The 24,284-nt window shown below is 44.9% G+C and overlaps 1 protein-coding gene across 1 annotated transcript; it reads right to left on the bottom strand.

Annotated features, from left to right (window-relative positions):
- Positions 1-314: 314 nt before the first annotated feature.
- On the bottom strand, positions 315-18,038 carry LOC144761806 (zinc finger BED domain-containing protein 6-like). The gene is made up of 7 exons (XM_078647047.1): positions 16,056-18,038; positions 15,672-15,765; positions 15,296-15,384; positions 14,917-15,010; positions 5,996-6,084; positions 5,617-5,710; positions 315-4,905 (listed from the first exon to the last, which is right to left on the bottom strand). Exon 1 carries the CDS (start codon positions 18,015-18,017, stop codon positions 16,692-16,694), a length of 1,326 nt encoding a protein of 441 aa, XP_078503173.1. The 5' UTR covers positions 18,018-18,038; the 3' UTR covers positions 315-4,905; positions 5,617-5,710; positions 5,996-6,084; positions 14,917-15,010; positions 15,296-15,384; positions 15,672-15,765; positions 16,056-16,691.
- Between the last annotated feature and the right edge of the window lie 6,246 nt (positions 18,039-24,284).

The raw sequence follows: 24,284 nt of genomic DNA, 5'->3' as shown, positions 1-24,284 counted from the left end.
GTCACAGAAGCCTTACGCATCTGTGCCGTAAAGGCAGCGCATTGCTGGAGTTGCGTGCCAACGATGGCGCAGCTCCAGCAATGCTCTGGGGTACCCTATCTCCCCAATGCTGCATCAAGCCGTACGTCGGCTTCAAGCGCGCAGGGTTTGAGTCATGCATCATTGTCCTAAAAGTGACTGATTGACATCTTGTAGATTTCCCTCAGCCACTTTTAGGATTCGTTCCTGCGCAGGTACGCCCTCCCTTGCGCCGGAACGCCCCCTGATGGCGCAGGGCTTTACAACGTGATGCATCGCCCATATGCCCATATGTGTTTTTTTTTTTAATATATACGCCGCACCAACACCATGGCGAGTCTTTTGTTCTGCCGCTGCGTCAGAAAAGGCACGCAACAATGGAGGAAAATCAGCCGCAACTTCCGCAAGGGACTTATAAATCAGCCCCAACAGACTGAAGTCCAGTCCTTCCTTTAGACAGTCACATGGCTATCAGAAGAAATAGTGGCGGTGGTGGCGGGTGGATTGATAGTTTGAGTATTCACTGATCTGCAAGCAGGATGGACTTTGTCTGTCACGTGTTGCACACTGCTGCCTGCAGTGCCAGGCCTAGGCAAACCTCTTTAGTAGTCTGTTTTTTGAGTTACATAGGAACTTTCTAAGTCAACGTTCCGCAAATCAGGCAATACGAATAACGTAGTATACCACATGAGATAGATCCCGTGGAATAGTTGTCTATCTATTTGCTATTTTTCCAAAATATGTTGTTATTGTTCTTTTCAAATGTTTGATTTGGTTGAAAAATCTCATCCATGTTTTCTGGTTTTTCTTTCTTTCATGTTGTACATCAGCTCCCCCCAAGGGCAAGAGGACACAGGAGGAGGGTGCTGAGGATGCAGGCCAGGATCGGGCAGGCGAGGGCTCCTTTGCTGGCCCCAGTAAGTTTACATTTTAATAAACAGTACCTATTTTTTCCTAGCGTTCCTCATTCGATTTTTTCTAAATCGTCTTTGATCTTCTTGTAGACTGGATATAAATTCTTATCCTGCCTCGAATATGACTCCCTGTGGTATTACTAGACTATTCTTATTAGTCTGTCTGTGTAGCTAACTAAGATTGGACATTTGGCAATTCCATTGGACTCCCATTATATTCAGCAATACCTCTATGCACTGTCTCCTTACTGACTAGATAGTGTGGCAGAGTCATTCAGCTCCCGAAGTCACCGATTATAGATCCCCAATGATCTCTAGATTATCGTACGCAGGACAAGAGAGTAGTACGGAGTCACAGCACAGTCAAGAAGTGTCAGAGGCACTCATGCTTGCAAAAATTCCAAAACCTTTAGCTCATCCACTCTAGTCTAGAGGAACAAAAACCACAGAGTCTATTTAAGTGTAAAAGCTTTATTAAAAGTAAACACATTTATTAAAATCTACTTTGTCATAAAACTATTTAACTGTAAACGGAAAAGTGGTTAGTGCTGACGATTAATTGGACACATTTCTTGTGGTCGAGCCGAACTCTCACCTAGTTTGAACTTGATCCTGGTCGTGTTCTTAGGACTCAGGAGTCAAGCTTCTGTCTGTTAGGAGAAAAAGTGGTGCGTGTTAAAAATCAAAAGCAAGCATTCATCAGTTGTGCATAAAAGTGCAGCAAGACAACAGCCTTCCCTGGAAAATGGGACATTTTTACTATGGAGTAGACAGTCACAAATTATTACATTGTATTCTGTTTTTTTAACATTTCTCCTAGACCAAATATTATATAGTAGTGAGTGGTGTATTCTAACATTCTTAAATGTACTTTGTAGGTGTAACATCTGGTGACGGGGCCAGCGCGGAGGTGGCTGTGTTGGACTTGGACTCGGAGGCCTCTGGGGAGGAGGTGGCGGTAGAAGAGCTGGTGGCCGTTCCTGTGGGGGATCAAACGGTGGTGGCGGAAACAGGTAAGCTATATATTCCTTACTTATTGAGATTGAAGACTGCATAGTGTGCTTTCTGCACGGGTGTATTACAATTACAAATCAACCAGGTAGTAGCCTCCTCGAAATGTACTTCGACTTAGCTGTGAAGTTTTTGGTGAGAAGAATCCCAATAAGTTCTTAGACGAACGTGATGGATGGGATGAACGAAAAGCGAAAGAAGGGTGTAAGTAAGTGGGACGCGAACTTGTATGATGGCTGGCAAAGAAGAACGATATGTGTTTGCTTGGACCCAGAGGTGGCTGGGAAGGAAAGAATATGGTATGGTGCATGGCTGGGTCAATGATGAAGCAAGGATGGGTGGAAGGACAGCAGCCTGGGTGGGTGAAACAGAAACTGTATGTGTGCGTATACTTTGACTGAATGGATGCCTGGAGCATGGTATTCTCTGACTCTTACATAGCACATGTGTATCTAGAGAGAGTAGATGGTCGCCAGGTGAAGTAAGTGTTACCTTGAAGAGCATGTACCACCGCACCCGCACGTCCGTCCCAGTGCAGGGAAGGCAAGGAAAAGAAATTGTAAATGTGTCCAATACTACCATGAATAGTAGCAGTACTTTGTATTGCGTTTGCATTCACAGCATATATCTGGTTATTACGGTGGACACTCCGTACCTCTCTTAATAACTTTAGTTTACTTGTAGTACGTCATTCATGTGTGGGTGTATCACTGTTCACTCAATATTAAGCAAAGCACCTAAAGTCATCTCATCTGTCATTAAATACGTCCCATGTGAAGTGATAGATAATCAAATTAGTTAGGTTCTTCAGTTTCCTTTTCTAGTACTCATTTGCACTGTAGGGTGAAAGGTAAATTAATTAAGCAGTAGCCCTTGTAACAGAGTATTCTCAGTGCCACCCGTAATAGAAAAGTAATAGCTTCACCACCTGCATGTACTGGACCGGTACAGTAACGCAAGTCTGTCTCCATCATCATGGTGTGCAACTTTTTTTCTCGGGTGCAACTTCACTGTGCTGTGTCCATGTCATTCTGCCGGCTTGCATAAGATAACGTACCCATTTCCCTAAACAAGAGAGAAGAAGAAGAATAAGACTGGTGTACTGTCATAGTCGACTGTAATGGAAGTCCATAGTGGTCGTAGAATTAGTTCATTAAACTACCACTACTGTTAGAGCAAGGATGCAGAAGTGGGAGGTTACATAGATACTGTCCTCAATAGTTATGTACTGTGCTTTCAATTTGCTACTTGTACTCTGTGACCCAACTTTCGGCTCAATCACTTTGTGTTATTAATAAGGAGCATTGGTTACAGACTATGTCTTTCTTTCTTCATATAGTTGCTCCTTCCAAATCAACAACAAGGAGGGAGCAGGCTAGATTGGCCCGGCAACGGAGGCTGGAGGCCACAGTCGCCGAGTATCGGCGGCTGGTGGCCCTGGAGGAGGAGGAGGACACGCAGTCGAGCGGGGCAACATCTTCGACTGTGACCACTGCATCCTCCTCCGTGACTAAGCCAGCGGGACCGAGCCGGGCTAAGAAAGCCGACCGCCACCGCCAAGCAACCGAAATACCAGCTGCCCCCCACAGGAGCTGCAAGGAACGTCAACGCCGCCTACGAGTCCGCATGTCCAACCTGGAGCAGGAGGTCCTGAGGTATAAGAACTTGGTTAAGGGCCTCCGCTCCGAGCTTGCCACCCTCCGCAAGGAGTATGATGCCCATGCCGCATCATGCACCAGCACCAGCACCCTCCAGTAGTGGAGTGTGTGTCCCTTGCCCTTTTTTTATAGACTTTTGGGGGGTGGGATTTGGGAGTTGGGATCGTTTTGGGACGTTTCAGAGACAATCGTTGGGGTTAGGGTGGGTGAGGGAGATTATTTTGTTAGGGCTAAATAAATATATTTTTCAACTTTATCTGACCATACCTGTTTTTTACTGCTTTTCAGTCTGGTGGGTGGGGGGCGGGGGTGTAACAGTAACTTTGTTTTCCTGAACAGTCGTAGGACTTTAGTAGTACAACCGTCAATCTCTTGTCTACTCCGAAATAATACTCCATTATACTACCTCCCACCAAACGCTTATCTTACCTGTAATTTGTGTTAGAAATTAGGGCTAGGCCCAGGGCTGGCTCCAGGTGAAATGGGGATTAACGTTGTCAATCCTGGGCGGGTGACATTTCCTCATTGCGGTGGTACTAGTGGTGTGACACAGTGGCAGTTGCATGCCTATGGAAAAAAAGAAAACGAAACCTTGTTTGTCCTCCTTACTGTAGCATTACAACGGTTACGGTACGATCGAGAAAATAGCAGGTGACAGTACACTAGAACAGTGCCATAATGTAGCCTAACAAATGGTAAAGTATTTGCTTGCAAGTATAACTAGTACTTGCGTTGAATTTATTTGACATTGGCTACTACTACTAGAAGATATAGTACTGAAGCTGAGTAAGTCTAGAAGATATCCTCGTATTCCTTCACCAGCCTGTTGCTGCTATCACCTTATCCTCCCCAGCAAGTGTGTGGAATTATTGATGTCATTTTAGTCAGACATCAAGCAAAACAACACAGCCCGGGGGAAGAGGGTTAGGGTTTGTAAAATGGATGGGAATGGGGGTTTCTTTTTGGGTAGGTTTTGTTGAGAGAAGAAAAAAAAAGCAGAGCATGGACAAACAATAATTGAAGATACAGAGTTTACAGACAATCTTTGGTTACAAACTAAAGGTAAGCACATGCAGTCACACTCATAGAATAAAAGACAACAATGGATACTGTATCTGTATTGCGTATGTTGTTGGAGTTGTCCTGTTGAAATTGGTAAGTAAGTTGCATGCAGCAAACAATTCCTCTTATTGGCGGCACTCCTCCATTCCAGCTGACGCTTCGTCCATCAATGTGGTGGTGACCACTGACAGAAGAGACACCCTGTCCACTGCCTGCCTGGCGGATGTTGACTGAAACCCGGCCTGTAATTATTGAACGGAAAACAGGAAGTGCTATTACAATACCACTGATAAATAAATAAAAGGTATGTACGCTGTGTGGTTCAAAAAGTGACACTTTGATTTCCCTAATAGACAGTACAATATTTTTGAAATTGCGTGCTCTGTCTGAGTCACCTTTTTAAGGATCAATAAGTATGGCCAAAATATTATAGCGGATCTTTCCCCTCAAGGTGGGTGTACTACTGTGTTTTAGAACAAAATTTGACCTTCCCAGCAATGCTCCCACCAAGACCCTTACTAAAGCCAGTCGCAAAAATGTAGAAGAACCCAATCATATCTCCAAAAACGATGCCTAGCAGAAAAATGGTTACAAAACGTACTTTGAAAGTAACAGTAGGCCCAAATACAGACCGTGGATTGTATTCAAACCACTTGCCTGCAAGCAAAAGTATCCATAGCCAGCATCGCTCCAACAGTGCTCTACAACAACAGAACCGCGTTGCAATAGAACCCCCCTAAACACATGCAATCCTGCTGCTAGGGCTAACCCTAACGAACCCTAACTTACAAAAAGTGCCAAAACTGGTGTTTCCTTATGGATTTTGTCCAACAAACTTCTAGCCGGTATTAGACCTTCCCAGGAATGCCCCAGGCAAGACCCGCCAACCCACCCGCAAAAAAACACCCGACACAACACCACCAAACAGCGAAAAAGCTAAATCTCATACTTACAATGTCTCTCGGCCTTCGGTCCAAACGCGGCGCTGTGCAGCTAGGTCGTCATCATCATCAATCATCATAACTCCTGTTTTCCACCACGGATTTCCTGAAAAGCAAATGCAATCAAGATTAGACTGTCGCAGCAGTGCTTCGACAGAGACCCCGGCCGCAACCCACCCACGAACAGCAGGAAGCCCCCCAAAACGCTACATTGAGCAAGATGTCTGAAGAAATGGCAAAAAAAAGGCTTTTCCTTAAGGATTTTGTCCAAAACACTTCTATCCGGCATTAGACCTTCCCAGGAATGCCCCAGCCAAGACCCGCCAACCCACCCGCAAAAAAACACGCGACAACACCCCCAAACAGCGAAAAAGCTAAATCTCATACTTACAATATCTCTCGGCCTTCGGTCCAAAGTAACGCGCTGTGCAGCTAGGTCATCATCAATCATCATAACTCCTGTTTTCCACCACGGATTTCCTGAAAAGCAAATGCAATCAAGATTAGACTGTCGCAGCAGTGCTGCATCTTTGAGCCCAGTACTGATCCTGAAAAGTAATTCTAACCGTACTTACCAGTAACTTGAATTTCCTTCCATAGGATATCATTGCCTGCTTTTTGCTGAAAAAGTTTCTAAGTGTCGCTTTTTAAAACTTACAAATATTCTCGAAAAATCGTGCCAATGATAAAAACTTAATTACTTGCCTGTTTTAGATAGAGGTCCCAGTGCTGCACCTAGGCGTCCAGCACTGTTTCACAAAAGCAACGGGAACATACTTTACCTGCAAATTGAATTTCCTGGATCCTAGATTCAGTCCCGGAACTGAATCTAGGATCCAGTCCTGTGGTTAGAAAATGAATCTACAAAGTATCTAATTGCATTTAACCAGAAATTCCAATTGAGCTCAATGTTGCATTGTGTTTGAAATTGTGTTGCCTATTGCAACAAACTGTTACTATTGCATTCAAAAAGTCTATTGCCTATTTGAAAAGTATTTAACTAAAGTACCTCATCCCGAGAAAGTATATTTTGATATCCTGTTGGTTCTAAAACTAAACAACTATATCTTTTGATACAAAACAATTGGCCTAGAGTTCAGTTCCTGAGTGTGTACAACAAATGCTTTACACAGTCCTCTGATACTGCCTTACTGCTCGACCAGGCTACCATTTTACAGAGTACGGTTATATCGCACTTTAACCTCTGCCAAACCTCTGGGGACTGGGGACTCTATACACACTGTACCTTACTTTGGTCCAGTATATATAGAGCCACTTTCCTACACCATCCCCTCCTTTCACCACTGTGTAAATGCACCCTGTGTCCATTTTAATTTGGGAAATTAAGTCCCCTTGAATCCTGAGTGTCCCTAGTGTCCAAGTAGCCCACTAGGTACCTCCAGTAAGCACCACAGAGCTGCGTTGCAGAGAGGTGTAAAAACAGGCACGGTCTGGGCCACCTCTCTGAAACACAGCACAGTGGCGTTTACTGGAAGCCCCTGGTGGGCTAGTTAGCCCACCAGGGGCCCTCAGGACTGAAGGGGAATTATTTCCCCAACCTAAAACGCGCCACAGGGTGTGTTTTCACGTCACCTCGGGCCCCATCCCCTCCATTCACCACTGTGTAAACGCGCCCTGTGGCCGGTTTATTTGGGAGATTAAGTTCCCTTGAATCCTGAGGGTCCCTAGGGTCAAACTAGCCCACTAGGTACTAAGCATGGGCGGATTTTGCGGATTGGCAATCCGCGAATTTGCGTATTTACGGATTCGCAATCCGTGAAGATCCGCGAACTCTAGCGGATTTGCGGATTTTTCCGTTTTTTGTGTTGGCGCGTGTTGGCGCCGATTTTGGGACAAGTTCGCAATTGCGAACTTACTTTTCGGCTTGCAACGGCCGCGACTATGTTGTCTACGTCTGGTTTATCATCACAGGTTCACAGCACCCTCTGTTTCACCACTGCCACCCTCTGGGACACCCATGCCACCCTCTAGTACATCCTCACTGGCACCTATTAGGTTTATTTATCACTGTAGATTATGGTGGTTGAAAAAAGCAAGCACACCTGCCCTTCTTCAACTGCCATCAATTAATTTGTGTTTCATTAATGTGTCAGTAATTTTGAAAGTTCCAGTCTGGCTGGCACCTGCTTCCTTCCTTATCTGTAATTTGCTTTTTGTTGCAGTGAAATTTTTTTTTCACAGGACCTTTATGGTGCTATTCTATGAGCCTGCTGTTTGGGTCATAGCAGGGTCATAGAATAGTTGCAAACTCTGGAGGGGCCCATCAGGAAGCACTACCTTGAATGTTACTAATGTTAAGTTTGAACTTTTGCACCTGCTCATTGCTTTCAGTTTAGCTAAAATCGTTTTTTCTGCAATTTCGCGCGTTTTTTGGGGCGCGAATCCGTGCGAGATCGATTTCGGAAGCCGCGAATACGTGCGAATACAAAATTGTTTTTGTTGCGACGTGTATGTTCGCGTGATCTTGCGCGTGTTCGCGAGGCGCTTCTAGCTATACGTTTGCCAAGTTACCCTATCGGTCGTACACGGGCGCGGCCATCTTGTTGGCGTGACGTAATTCCGTTTCCGCCCGCTATGTGTAATCTCGCAAAGTGTGCTGCTCGCTAGTACAATTTCGCGCGTACTCGCAAGGAAAATCTCGCGCGAACGTACCCACGCGGTCGTGAACGGGCGCGGCCATCTTGTTTCTCATTCATTGCTATGGTTCTGGGCATGCTTTCTCTATCCTCTCTCAATCTCTGCCATCCTTTGCTTGTTTGAAGTTTTTTTGATCTAATTTTACTTATTATCTAACCCTCTATTTTTCTAGCTCTATATTTTTGTGTTTTCTGCAGCTTTTAGTTACTTTTAAACTACTTTTTTAAACTCTTTTCTTTTCTTCTTCACTATTCTATTTCTTCTTTATCATTTAAGTTTATTTCTGCCCAGACCATGGTAAAGGGAGCCGGGAAGCACCCTGAGAAGGGGAAGGGTCCCGCACCCCGTGCCCGGCTCCCGTGCGGGCGTTTAAGGGGGGAGCAAGTGGTCCCGAGGAAGATCTTCAGCGCGGAGGAAGTGGCGGCACTGATCTTCCACGTCCAGCGCCGCCTCCCCAAGACGATCCTGGGAGGCGGCAAGATCGCGACCGGCTATGGCATCCGGGAGCGCCGCCAGCGGTGGGAGAAGGTGTGCCGGGCCATGTACAAGATCTCTGGGGTCCGGCGCACATATAACCAGGCCACCCACCGCTGGACCGATGTCATGGACCGGGAGCGGGACTTGCTGGACGCGCTCGGCGTAGAGGTCCCCGGGCTTGGTGAGTAGTAGTAGTAGCACATTTACTACTCTGTTTTATCCTGCTCTGTTATTTGCAAATCTTTGTTCTTTACCAAGAGCAATAATGCTGCCGATTACATTGAGGTAAATTATATTTCAAAATCTTCTATGCATTTCATTTTCAGGTGCACTGCTCTCCTTCTCAGTAGCCTTGCTTGCTACTATGCTTCTTTGTTTTGTATGTTGTGTTCAGAAGCATTTCATTGGCCTGAGAAATTATGTATGAGTGTACTGTAAAGAAAAGAACTGCGTAATGCTAGACAGTAAGGGTCATATTTTCAATTACCGGCGCATCCCTGCAAAGTAGCAGGGATGCGGCAGTAATTGTGTGCCATGCCACCACCACCCATTGGCCCAAAACGTCACAGAAGCCTTACGCATCTGTGCCGTAAAGGCAGCGCATTGCTGGAGTTGCGTGCCAACGATGGCGCAGCTCCAGCAATGCTCTGGGGTACCCTATCTCCCCAATGCTGCATCAAGCCGTACGTCGGCTTCAAGCGCGCAGGGTTTGAGTCATGCATCATTGTCCTAAAAGTGACTGATTGACATCTTGTAGATTTCCCTCAGCCACTTTTAGGATTCGTTCCTGCGCAGGTACGCCCTCCCTTGCGCCGGAACGCCCCCTGATGGCGCAGGGCTTTACAACGTGATGCATCGCCCATATGCCCATATGTGTTTTTTTTTTAATATATACGCCGCACCAACACCATGGCGAGTCTTTTGTTCTGCCGCTGCGTCAGAAAAGGCACGCAACAATGGAGGAAAATCAGCCGCAACTTCCGCAAGGGACTTATAAATCAGCCCCAACAGACTGAAGTCCAGTCCTTCCTTTAGACAGTCACATGGCTATCAGAAGAAATAGTGGCGGTGGTGGCGGGTGGATTGATAGTTTGAGTATTCACTGATCTGCAAGCAGGATGGACTTTGTCTGTCACGTGTTGCACACTGCTGCCTGCAGTGCCAGGCCTAGGCAAACCTCTTTAGTAGTCTGTTTTTTGAGTTACATAGGAACTTTCTAAGTCAACGTTCCGCAAATCAGGCAATACGAATAACGTAGTATACCACATGAGATAGATCCCGTGGAATAGTTGTCTATCTATTTGCTATTTTTCCAAAATATGTTGTTATTGTTCTTTTCAAATGTTTGATTTGGTTGAAAAATCTCATCCATGTTTTCTGGTTTTTCTTTCTTTCATGTTGTACATCAGCTCCCCCCAAGGGCAAGAGGACACAGGAGGAGGGTGCTGAGGATGCAGGCCAGGATCGGGCAGGCGAGGGCTCCTTTGCTGGCCCCAGTAAGTTTACATTTTAATAAACAGTACCTATTTTTTCCTAGCGTTCCTCATTCGATTTTTTCTAAATCGTCTTTGATCTTCTTGTAGACTGGATATAAATTCTTATCCTGCCTCGAATATGACTCCCTGTGGTATTACTAGACTATTCTTATTAGTCTGTCTGTGTAGCTAACTAAGATTGGACATTTGGCAATTCCATTGGACTCCCATTATATTCAGCAATACCTCTATGCACTGTCTCCTTACTGACTAGATAGTGTGGCAGAGTCATTCAGCTCCCGAAGTCACCGATTATAGATCCCCAATGATCTCTAGATTATCGTACGCAGGACAAGAGAGTAGTACGGAGTCACAGCACAGTCAAGAAGTGTCAGAGGCACTCATGCTTGCAAAAATTCCAAAACCTTTAGCTCATCCACTCTAGTCTAGAGGAACAAAAACCACAGAGTCTATTTAAGTGTAAAAGCTTTATTAAAAGTAAACACATTTATTAAAATCTACTTTGTCATAAAACTATTTAACTGTAAACGGAAAAGTGGTTAGTGCTGACGATTAATTGGACACATTTCTTGTGGTCGAGCCGAACTCTCACCTAGTTTGAACTTGATCCTGGTCGTGTTCTTAGGACTCAGGAGTCAAGCTTCTGTCTGTTAGGAGAAAAAGTGGTGCGTGTTAAAAATCAAAAGCAAGCATTCATCAGTTGTGCATAAAAGTGCAGCAAGACAACAGCCTTCCCTGGAAAATGGGACATTTTTACTATGGAGTAGACAGTCACAAATTATTACATTGTATTCTGTTTTTTTAACATTTCTCCTAGACCAAATATTATATAGTAGTGAGTGGTGTATTCTAACATTCTTAAATGTACTTTGTAGGTGTAACATCTGGTGACGGGGCCAGCGCGGAGGTGGCTGTGTTGGACTTGGACTCGGAGGCCTCTGGGGAGGAGGTGGCGGTAGAAGAGCTGGTGGCCGTTCCTGTGGGGGATCAAACGGTGGTGGCGGAAACAGGTAAGCTATATATTCCTTACTTATTGAGATTGAAGACTGCATAGTGTGCTTTCTGCACGGGTGTATTACAATTACAAATCAACCAGGTAGTAGCCTCCTCGAAATGTACTTCGACTTAGCTGTGAAGTTTTTGGTGAGAAGAATCCCAATAAGTTCTTAGACGAACGTGATGGATGGGATGAACGAAAAGCGAAAGAAGGGTGTAAGTAAGTGGGACGCGAACTTGTATGATGGCTGGCAAAGAAGAACGATATGTGTTTGCTTGGACCCAGAGGTGGCTGGGAAGGAAAGAATATGGTATGGTGCATGGCTGGGTCAATGATGAAGCAAGGATGGGTGGAAGGACAGCAGCCTGGGTGGGTGAAACAGAAACTGTATGTGTGCGTATACTTTGACTGAATGGATGCCTGGAGCATGGTATTCTCTGACTCTTACATAGCACATGTGTATCTAGAGAGAGTAGATGGTCGCCAGGTGAAGTAAGTGTTACCTTGAAGAGCATGTACCACCGCACCCGCACGTCCGTCCCAGTGCAGGGAAGGCAAGGAAAAGAAATTGTAAATGTGTCCAATACTACCATGAATAGTAGCAGTACTTTGTATTGCGTTTGCATTCACAGCATATATCTGGTTATTACGGTGGACACTCCGTACCTCTCTTAATAACTTTAGTTTACTTGTAGTACGTCATTCATGTGTGGGTGTATCACTGTTCACTCAATATTAAGCAAAGCACCTAAAGTCATCTCATCTGTCATTAAATACGTCCCATGTGAAGTGATAGATAATCAAATTAGTTAGCTTCTTCAGTTTCCTTTTCTAGTACTCATTTGCACTGTAGGGTGAAAGGTAAATTAATTAAGCAGTAGCCCTTGTAACAGAGTATTCTCAGTGCCACCCGTAATAGAAAAGTAATAGCTTCACCACCTGCATGTACTGGACCGGTACAGTAACGCAAGTCTGTCTCCATCATCATGGTGTGCAACTTTTTTTCTCGGGTGCAACTTCACTGTGCTGTGTCCATGTCATTCTGCCGGCTTGCATAAGATAACGTACCCATTTCCCTAAACAAGAGAGAAGAAGAAGAATAAGACTGGTGTACTGTCATAGTCGACTGTAATGGAAGTCCATAGTGGTCGTAGAATTAGTTCATTAAACTACCACTACTGTTAGAGCAAGGATGCAGAAGTGGGAGGTTACATAGATACTGTCCTCAATAGTTATGTACTGTGCTTTCAATTTGCTACTTGTACTCTGTGACCCAACTTTCGGCTCAATCACTTTGTGTTATTAATAAGGAGCATTGGTTACAGACTATGTCTTTCTTTCTTCATATAGTTGCTCCTTCCAAATCAACAACAAGGAGGGAGCAGGCTAGATTGGCCCGGCAACGGAGGCTGGAGGCCACAGTCGCCGAGTATCGGCGGCTGGTGGCCCTGGAGGAGGAGGAGGACACGCAGTCGAGCGGGGCAACATCTTCGACTGTGACCACTGCATCCTCCTCCGTGACTAAGCCAGCGGGACCGAGCCGGGCTAAGAAAGCCGACCGCCACCGCCAAGCAACCGAAATACCAGCTGCCCCCCACAGGAGCTGCAAGGAACGTCAACGCCGCCTACGAGTCCGCATGTCCAACCTGGAGCAGGAGGTCCTGAGGTATAAGAACTTGGTTAAGGGCCTCCGCTCCGAGCTTGCCACCCTCCGCAAGGAGTATGATGCCCATGCCGCATCATGCACCAGCACCAGCACCCTCCAGTAGTGGAGTGTGTGTCCCTTGCCCTTTTTTTATAGACTTTTGGGGGGTGGGATTTGGGAGTTGGGATCGTTTTGGGACGTTTCAGAGACAATCGTTGGGGTTAGGGTGGGTGAGGGAGATTATTTTGTTAGGGCTAAATAAATATATTTTTCAACTTTATCTGACCATACCTGTTTTTTACTGCTTTTCAGTCTGGTGGGTGGGGGGCGGGGGTGTAACAGTAACTTTGTTTTCCTGAACAGTCGTAGGACTTTAGTAGTACAACCGTCAATCTCTTGTCTACTCCGAAATAATACTCCATTATACTACCTCCCACCAAACGCTTATCTTACCTGTAATTTGTGTTAGAAATTAGGGCTAGGCCCAGGGCTGGCTCCAGGTGAAATGGGGATTAACGTTGTCAATCCTGGGCGGGTGACATTTCCTCATTGCGGTGGTACTAGTGGTGTGACACAGTGGCAGTTGCATGCCTATGGAAAAAAAGAAAACGAAACCTTGTTTGTCCTCCTTACTGTAGCATTACAACGGTTACGGTACGATCGAGAAAATAGCAGGTGACAGTACACTAGAACAGTGCCATAATGTAGCCTAACAAATGGTAAAGTATTTGCTTGCAAGTATAACTAGTACTTGCGTTGAATTTATTTGACATTGGCTACTACTACTAGAAGATATAGTACTGAAGCTGAGTAAGTCTAGAAGATATCCTCGTATTCCTTCACCAGCCTGTTGCTGCTATCACCTTATCCTCCCCAGCAAGTGTGTGGAATTATTGATGTCATTTTAGTCAGACATCAAGCAAAACAACACAGCCCGGGGGAAGAGGGTTAGGGTTTGTAAAATGGATGGGAATGGGGGTTTCTTTTTGGGTAGGTTTTGTTGAGAGAAGAAAAAAAAAGCAGAGCATGGACAAACAATAATTGAAGATACAGAGTTTACAGACAATCTTTGGTTACAAACTAAAGGTAAGCACATGCAGTCACACTCATAGAATAAAAGACAACAATGGATACTGTATCTGTATTGCGTATGTTGTTGGAGTTGTCCTGTTGAAATTGGTAAGTAAGTTGCATGCAGCAAACAATTCCTCTTATTGGCGGCACTCCTCCATTCCAGCTGACGCTTCGTCCATCAATGTGGTGGTGACCACTGACAGAAGAGACACCCTGTCCACTGCCTGCCTGGCGGATGTTGACTGAAACCCGGCCTGTAATTATTGAACGGAAAACAGGAAGTGCTATTACAATACCACTGATAAATAAATAAAAGGTATGTACGCTGTGTGGTTCAAAAAGTGACACTTTGATTTCCCTAATAGACAGTACAATATTTTTGAAATTGCGTGCTCTGTCTGAGTCACCTTTTTAAGGATCAATAAGTATGGCCAAAATATTATAGCGGATCTTTCCCCTCAAGGTGGGTGTACTACTGTGTTTTAGAACAAAATTTGACCTTCCCAGCAATGCTCCCACCAAGACCCTTACTAAAGCCAGTCGCAAAAATGTAGAAGAACCCAATCATATCTCCAAAAACGATGCCTAGCAGAAAAATGGTTACAAAACGTACTTTGAAAGTAACAGTAGGCCCAAATACAGACCGTGGATTGTATTCAAACCACTTGCCTGCAAGCAAAAGTATCCATAGCCAGCATCGCTCCAACAGTGCTCTACAACAACAGAACCGCGTTGCAATAGAACCCCCCTAAACACATGCAATCCTGCTGCTAGGGCTAACCCTAACGAACCCTAACTTACAAAAAGTGCCAAAACTGGTGTTTCCTTATGGATTTTGTCCAACAAACTTCTAGCCGGTATTAGACCTTCCCAGGAATGCCCCAGGCAAGACCCGCCAACCCACCCGCAAAAAAACACCCGACACAACACCACCAAACAGCGAAAAAGCTAAATCTCATACTTACAATGTCTCTCGGCCTTCGGTCCAAACGCGGCGCTGTGCAGCTAGGTCGTCATCATCATCAATCATCATAACTCCTGTTTTCCACCACGGATTTCCTGAAAAGCAAATGCAATCAAGATTAGACTGTCGCAGCAGTGCTTCGACAGAGACCCCGGCCGCAACCCACCCACGAACAGCAGGAAGCCCCCCAAAACGCTACATTGAGCAAGATGTCTGAAGAAATGGCAAAAAAAAGGCTTTTCCTTAAGGATTTTGTCCAAAACACTTCTATCCGGCATTAGACCTTCCCAGGAATGCCCCAGCCAAGACCCGCCAACCCACCCGCAAAAAAACACGCGACAACACCCCCAAACAGCGAAAAAGCTAAATCTCATACTTACAATATCTCTCGGCCTTCGGTCCAAAGTAACGCGCTGTGCAGCTAGGTCATCATCAATCATCATAACTCCTGTTTTCCACCACGGATTTCCTGAAAAGCAAATGCAATCAAGATTAGACTGTCGCAGCAGTGCTTCGACAGAGACCCCGGCCGCAACCCACCCACGAACAGCAGGAAGCCCCCCAAAACGCTACATTGAGCAAGATGTCTGAAGAAATGGCAAAAAAAAGGCTGTTCCTTATGGATTTTGTCCAAAACACTTGTATCCGGTATTAGACCTTCCCAGGAATGCCCCAGGCAAGACCCGCCAACCCACCCGCAAAAAAACACCCGACACAACACCCCCAAACAGCGAAAAAGCTAAATCTCATACTTACAATGTCTCTCGGCCTTCGGTCCAAACGCGGCGCTGTGCAGCTAGGTCGTCATCATCATCAATCATCATAACTCCTGTTTTCCACCACGGATTTCCTGAAAAGCAAATGCAATCAAGATTAGACTGTCGCAGCAGTGCTTCGACAGAGACCCCGGCCGCAACCCACCCACGAACAGCAGGAAGCCCCCCAAAACGCTACATTGAGCAAGATGTCTGAAGAAATGGCAAAAAAAGGCTGTTCCTTATGGATTTTGTCCAAAACACTTCTATCCGGTATTAGACCTTCCCAGGAATGCCCCAGGCAAGACCCGCCGGCGCCAACCCACCCGCAAAAAAACACCCGACAACACCCCCAAACAGCGAAAAAGCTAAATCTCATACTTACAATATCTCTCGGCCTTCGTTCCAAATGCGGCGCTGTTCAGCTAGGTCATCATCATCAATCATCATAACTCCTGTTTTCCACCACGGATTTCCTGAAAAGCAAATGCAATCAAGATTAGACTGTCGCAGCAGTGCTTCGACAGACACCAAAAATTACACACAAACCCCCGGAACCCCGCCAAAGAGCACCTCAAAGGCAAGCAAGTCAGCAAAAACGGCAAGAAATTTCCACCTCATATTTGGTCCAAAACACTTTTGTCCATTATTAGAGCTTCACAGCAATGGGCCCAAAACCGTCAACTCACCCGCAAAGAAGTACAACACCCCCACAAGTGCTGAGTCTTTTTTCATTGTGCGTAATCCAGCACTCTGCTTGGAGGGAAATCGCAGTCTGGAGGAGGAGGATAGAGGAGCATGTTCTTCAGAACTTGTGAACCTGAGGAATGTAGACTGCGGCACCTTCAAATCAATAAGCAAACAAGTGAAGACAGTTCTGATGATGGTCTTGTTTTTGGGATTAGGTGATTAAAGTTTGAATTAAATTAACTGTGCAAAACAAAGAAAGAGAGACACAAAGCACACAGGAATAAAAGTGAATAAGGACGAAAAAGAAAGTTCTTGATTGATTGTCTCATTTTCAGGGCTCGGTGTCAGGGAATAAGAACAAGATTTCGTCATCATACTCTGCGAATTCAGGCTGGATGAGGTCAGTGGCACCGAACAGAGAAAAAATCCCCTCATCTACGTTGCTGTCCTCCTCGTCTTCATGCGGCGTGCTTTCTCGTACTTTGTAATCTGGTGGTATGAGGTGCTGATTCATCTTGATCATTGTCAGCCGCTCCACATTTTTGGGCGAGAGGCGGCTCCGTTTGGGAGTTACAATGCCACCAGCAGCACTGAAAACACGTTCAGAAGACACACTTGCGAGTGGGCAAGACAAATAGTTTATAGCCAGGTTGAAGAGCTGTGGCCACAATTGTTTTTTGCCATGCCAATACTGCAATGGCTCATCATTAAGGAAGACCTCTGTTGAGTCATTCAGATAGTCCTGCACCATCGACTCAAGGTCATCAACTGTTCCTCCACTTTGCTTACTTTTTGCTGTGCCTGTGACATTTTTTCGAGAACCATACCCCATCAAACTTAGCCAATCCTCCTCCCCAGCCACTGTTAGTGTTGTCATTGTGTGTGGTGCAGATGATCCAGTTGCCGGTGTCTTTAACGGCTGAGAGGTCACTTGTGCCCCAGCCACAGGTGCAGAAGTGGATTCTTGTGACTGCGGATGGCCTGCTGATGCTGATGCTGATGTACTGGCTTCTCCTTCAATAACCTGCCGTTCTTTTTCAAACCTCTTGGCTGACCAGGCTAACCAATGTTTGTACTTTTGAACATCTGCATCAGCGAAAGGAAAGAATGCGTTGTCTGCCAGCGCCTTTTTGTAGCGTGGATCCAGAATAGTAGCACAAATGTAATGCTGATCTGAGTTGATGTTTAGAAGACGTTCATCACCACGTAGGCGATGTAATAATTTCTCAGACAAAATGAAATGGTTTTTTTTTTTTTCATCTTTTGCAAACTCAGAAGAAACCGCCATCAGTTGGTGCTCCAGTATGCACAACAATGGGATAGCTTTTCCCAAATTACAGTCCTCCTGGCTGACTGCACGCGTGAAGAACTCAAAAGGACGAAGCATGTCTGTCAGGCTTTTAACTATGTCCCATTGCGCCTTACTCATCCGCAGGTCCTCCTTCTGAGATGTAGCCTCTGTCAAGAAATAGTGATCGAGTACCGTATACTGCTCATGCAGACGCTCAAGCATGTAGAAGGTTGAGTTCCAACGTGTTGCCACCTCCTGGATGAGTGCTTTCACTGGCATTCCACGTTGAAGTAGCAGTCTCCGCAGATGCTTCCGGGCCTTAAAAGAATGGCTGAAATGGTTGCACATTTTGCGGCAGGTGGCCATTACCTCGAACGCTGGACTCTCTTTATCACTCAAGAATTTTTGAACTACCAGGTTGATACAGTGCGCCAAACACGGCACTCTAACATGGTCACCAAGGAACATGGCCTTAACTACATTGGCGCCATTATCCGTGGAAACATAACCAATCTTGCGTTTTAGGGGGGATAGCATTGTCAAGACCTTTTTGTCAAACTCTTCCAAAAGGTTTTCTGCTGTGTGACTTTTCTCCAAGCCAAACATGGCTAGTGTTGCATGTTTCCGAGCAGCTTTGAAAACTTGGTCCGGGTCAACACCTGCGTTTAGCTTTGCTATAACACCTGAAAAAGAGACCCAGTGTGCAGTGATGCACATGTAATCATCGCCTGGGCCACTGGTCCACATGTCTGTTGTCAGATGTATTGTGTGAACAGCACTCTTCTGCAAAGCTGCCCCAATCGCCTGCAGCACATCTTCATGTAGTGCTGGAACCGCAACTCTGGCAAAATAGAACCGGCTCGGAACCTTCCATTTAGGGCAGAGCGTTGCAACTAATTCAAGAAAACCTACCGCTTCTACAAAAGAAAAAGGTAGAAGGTCCACAGCTAGCATTTTAGCCAGCTTAGTGTTATACAGACGCGTCAGTGGGTGGTTGCGTTCATATGGCACGTCTGAAGTAAGCATTGTTCTAATGTTGGCCTGGACCAAGCATTTACGGGCTGATAATGACTTCGTTGACCCAATTTTGCTCGCTGGTGAACTTTTGTGCGTTGGTGTCTCACTCGCTCCAACACTCTTAGTGTGCCTCACATTGGGTGTGCTGCTGACAGGGGTACTGGGTGTAAGGGAAGTGTTTGACACGTCTTCTTCCTGCTCGTCAACATCAGATGAAACATCAACGTTTCCTTGATTTTGGCCTTTCTTGATCGCAGCTAGGTGCGCAAACCATTTGACAGCGTGCTTTCTCTCAAGATGACCACTCTGGCCGCCGGTACCATAGTTGGTACCTGACTTACCACGACTAACTGCAAGCTTACAAAGGGTACAAATGGCAAACTTTGGATTTTTGGGACAAACAGTAAAGAAGTCCCAAACTGGGGACTTGAAGTGTCTGTGGGACCTGGAGGAGGCGGCGATACTGGTGGTGGTGGTCATGAAGCTAATGCCAGATGAAGTGGAGGATCTGGATTGCCCAACTTTTGTACGTTTTCCACTTTCACCGCCACTAATTAAGGTCGAGGTTGACGCAGGTCTCTTCTTGCCAGAAAGAAATATGGAAGCGGGACGAGTTGGTGTACTACTTAACTCCAATGATTGTGGTGTTTCCACTGCCTCCTCATCGACAACATCATCATCATCATCATCACGCGCAGCAGCTCTTCGGGCTAGGGTCAAAATGTCTGTTTGCTGCATGCCCGCTGGGGCTGCAGTGACCTTTATGATGACTGGGTCGTCGTTGGCAGAGTCTTCATCAGCAGCAGTATCCGCCACTTCTTGTTGAGCCTCATCACACTCCATAAGTCTGAGACTTTGGACGAGCTTCCTTTTACGCTTAAGTACCTTTGTTGGATCATGGTGTGCCTCACTCTCAGACGGCTGTGGTGCTGGTTCCCAAGTTTGATCCGTATCATCAGAAGGAGGTGTGCTTGAAGAGGATGTAGACACCACCCTGGATCTCTTCCTTGCTAGGGTTGTGGAAGACAATGAAGGATCAGCAGGAGGAGTGGCTTCCTCAAATGATACTGTTGCAGGGTTTCTGTACTCACACAGAACTGTGCACAGAGGAGTGGAACCTCGGCAAATTAGGATGTACCAAAACTTACCTTAGCAACCAACTCACCCCTTACCGAGCTAGCTACAGTGTCTCATCGGACATATCAAACACCCAATGTTTAGACAAACCAGAACATGAACTTACAGTACCTCAGGGTACGTGGGACTCATGAACACTCTTTCGTTATATTATCATTACAAACCAGAACATGGAGTAAAGAAGACACATGTGCATTTGAAATGTTTATTTACTAATGCCGTCTCCTCAGGCGCAGTATCTTTGATAATACAAGTATACTTATTATCAGTAGCAAAATTATCAGCATAGTTACTAAGACATAAAAAGCGAATGGTGACAGCATGTTAACATGCTGTAATGAATAAGAGTTAACAACACTTATATCTCACCCTCCCTAACACATATATTATATTATTATCTAAGAAGGTCTCTTTGGGTTGTTTTAGGGCGGGCCCATACCTTAGTGTCCTAGCATGAAGGAATCACATCAGCATACACCAGCTCTCTCTGCATGTGCACCGCATCAAGTGTGTTAACAATTCTCGTGCAAAGCAATATCAATCCCGCCTCAAGCCCAAGTTGGCAAAGGCTGCACTTGTGTTATGACTATGAAGGCGTGGAGATCAGACCTCATAACAATTCCATATCGTGTTGCTCCTGAAACTTCAGCACTCTCCGTGCAGACATGGTTTATTAAACAAAACTGATATCAGAGCAATAACATATTATTCTCACATACACCACGGCAAACCACTAGGTTGAAAGCTAAGTCAACAATTAAGGGTCGTGTGCAGAAGTTGCAAGAAAGGAAAAATGGCGTTTAAATCTCAAATGTACCTATGCTAACTTAACACGATATAAGGATATATAGGAGCTATACAACACCCCCCCATGATCCGAGAACGGACTAAATAAGATAACAGAAGTGCCATCACATGAGAGCAGAATCCATTTATAAAAGAGCATGAATAAAAATTCAATTATAAAAACTAATGCTAAAAAATAGCCCACAAGTATAATGTGGCTCAAGCCAATAGGCAAGCAAAAAATAAAATGTCTTGACCAAAAGTCAATAAAATCAAGGAAATGCTATCAATCAGCATGTCAATTTGAGGCAGTGTCTATGATAAGACTGTATATGAAAAGTAAGCTGCAACAGCCTCCAGGAGGAAGTCACTGTCCTCATCCGAAAACAGTTCAGCCATCCAATTTAAAAGATGAAAGGAACATACGTGATCTTCCAGCACCGCATCCTCTATAACCATCAGAGGACAGCTCGGTGGGTTTTCAAGAAAACTTCGTTCCAAGAAATTTTGCGCTGCCGACAACACATCCCAGGGACCCATTAGTCCATGTGCCACCGCCAAGGCCATAATCCTTTCGTCAGAACAAACCAACTCGTGAGCAATGATAGGACTCATCAGTTGATCAAAATCGACGTCAGAAGATATTGGTCCGCAGAGACACAAATCAATGGCCCAAAGGAAATCACAGGTCAGGCAGTGAAATACAGGCTGGACACAGGTGAAATAGGAGAACCGAAAAGATAATCCAAACGCCGTGCTTAGAGTCGCCAACGGCAGTGTGCCATAATAATCAAGCATGCGGTTGCGAAACCGCGTCAGTAGCAGCTGAGCGTGGTCTTGCACAGGAAGGGCATCCATATTTAAAAAGGCAGAAAACCACCAATGCGCCAGCCGCTAAAGCAAGTAAAAACGGGAACCCTCCAAATAAGGATGAAAAAATAGAATGGAAGAAGGCAGGGATGACTCCAAAAATCTTCTCAAAGGAAGTCACGAGACCACCGCTAACAACTTTAAAAAAATGTGCTAGGCCCGTTGTGGAGGATGCGTTAAAGATAGAACGGACCATGGCTCCGAAATGCAAAGGCAAATCAGTGTTTAAAAGAGCCTGAACCTCCGTACGGGTGTTAGCAATGTGAAGCACGAAAGTTTCACGGGCCGAGCTCAAGGCCACCTCTTTCTGGGACAATAGAGCTCTTATTCTAGCCATGCCGCTGAATTCTGCTCCCAAGGTCGGTATCTGTGGCCAAATGGAAGACTCCCTATGTTCACGTGTGGGAGGATAAAGAACATTTCTGCAGCAAATAACTCGCTCACTAACCGTTACTATGAAAGCTATACCTTTAATTAAACCACAACAGTTTTCATTATTGAGCATTAAATAACTACCATTCTCTAACAATTTAAACGTGGGGATGATAGCAGGAACTGGCGTGCCCTGTAAAACGCAAGCCATATTCGGTCGGTCCTTGTTACATGAACCGTGTAACTGTATGTGTCTGCACATTAAAGAATGATCTGGCGTCTCAGTACACTCATCCCCTGTTAGATAAACCTCTTGTTCATCCTTGAAACATCTGTATGTGTATGGGAGTGACCAGACCTCATGAAGAAAACCGCTACCTAAGGGTTCAAAACGACCTATTGGCACATACTTCATACAATTTGAAAACTTATATAAAGCAAAAGGCAGCGTTATTAAACCGTGGATAAGCCACGTAGCAGCAGTGGTCTCTGCCACAGAAAAAGGTAAAGATTCCAATCTTTCAATATGGAGCATAGAAAAGGAAGCATCACGCATTGAAAGCAAGCGTTGTTTGTCTGTCAAATTAAATGGTGCAAATAAAGAGGAAACGTTCATGTATCCCCAGGGAACTTTACCCATTTTTAGAGTCTGTAGTGTCCATGCAAACTGCATGATTGAACGTAATTGATTTTGACCATGGTATAATACAGATACTTCATCATGCACAATATCAACAACAGACGACACAATATTATCTAATGTGTAAATTCTAGAGGAAAGCACGTTAATGCTATTGTCAACCACTGCAAGCACTTTCTCAAGATTTGCCTGATCAATAGCCCTAAGGCGTGAAGCAGCCTCAATCTGTGAGAGTTTCCAAATTTCATTGTAAACACCATATAACCACCTTTTCGACCTGCCACTAGCTGGGCCCCTAATGAAATCATTCAAATCCACGTCTGCATTCAGTTTGGAAAGGTGATACTTAACCGCAGGTAAAGTTGAATGTTTCAGCCAAGCTTGACACAACTTGCCAACAGAGTAAGAGGTGACAGTATGACTCAAATCAAAACGGGGATCAGATCTAACAGTCTTAAACCCGTCAGTTATATTTAAAAATCTTTTTTGGCAAGAATCAGCACTACGGTGCCAAAGCAGCCAACCCTTGGGATTCATACTGGAAATGTTAAAGGAGGAATTCAGAAGCAGAGCCTGTATAACTCTAATGGACAATTTAGTAAAATTACTCCAATTCTCATATTCCTCCAACTCCGGGAAAGACGGGGTGTTTAACCTTTTAGATGTAGCCAATCCAAAGCACGTGGTCTGGGAAATGGTTTCATTTAAAAACCACATATGATTTGGGATGAGACATGCACGGTGCAAAGCCTCAGTGCCTTGTACCTGCCAGGCCCTTGAGCCCCAAACTGATTTAAGGTCTATGGTATCCTTCCATAACTCATACCCTCCAGTAACTAATTGATCCAGGAAGGCCTTTGAATAGAACAATTTTGTATTTGTAAGTCGAACCTTGGACAGTGGCTGTTTGTGAAATTTAAAATAAAAGGACTCCGGATTGGACTGATTAAAGTCAGTGAAATAAGTATACTTTTTAAGAAACGTTTCTGAACTCCCTTGTGTTGGTGCTGGGCAATGTTCCCACTGAGTAAAATTAACCGCATCCCTTCGGGAAGATGTCTTGTGTAAGAAGTGATTGCCATAATGTTGGTAACAGAACAATTCACCATAATTAGCAGATTCTAAATATAAATCCTCAGCATCAAAAGCAGCATAATATTTCAAATCTGAAAACAAACTTTCCACAGCATCAACATCCCAATCATCAGAACGAATGTTTTGTTTCACCACATCCCCCATATTAACTCTTAGTACATTAGGGACATTAACGACTTCCGTTGGACCATGAATCTGAAAACGAACTGCATCCCACGCGATTCCATCCAGAACAGGCCACGCTGTGATGTTAACCAAAGTCAAGTCTCTTTTTAATCTGTGTGTAGAATGTGAAGAGGAAAGTGGGGCCAAAGTTCCATTCAAATGAGTAATGCAAGTTCTCTCCTCGACATAGTGTCCATTCATAATCCGAAAAAAATAAAACACAAAACCAATTGACATAAAAAGGTAAACTGAAAAAAGGACCAGCCAAATGTATATCCAAGGAGGTATCAAAAAAATGTTTTTTAAACAGGCTAGCATATAATGCAATTTTAGAGGGTTTTTTCGAGGCAAGGGAAGCAGAGTCAAATGAAAACCTGGATTCCGTGGCTAAACGAGCTTGCAGGTCAGGCATGGACAAATCAGTGGGGTATGTATAGTCTGTCTCATCAAGGTTAGTTCCTGGTAAATTATTCAATAATGGACTGGAAACAGCAGGTAATTCGATGGCCACCTCAGGTTCATTATTAGAAGCAGTGGGCATAATTGAATTT

This window comes from Lissotriton helveticus, chromosome 6 (assembly GCF_964261635.1).
Source record: "Lissotriton helveticus chromosome 6, aLisHel1.1, whole genome shotgun sequence".
In the NCBI taxonomy this organism is placed as follows: Eukaryota; Metazoa; Chordata; class Amphibia; order Caudata; family Salamandridae; genus Lissotriton; species Lissotriton helveticus.
This window is presented reverse-complemented; position numbering and strand designations above follow the sequence as displayed.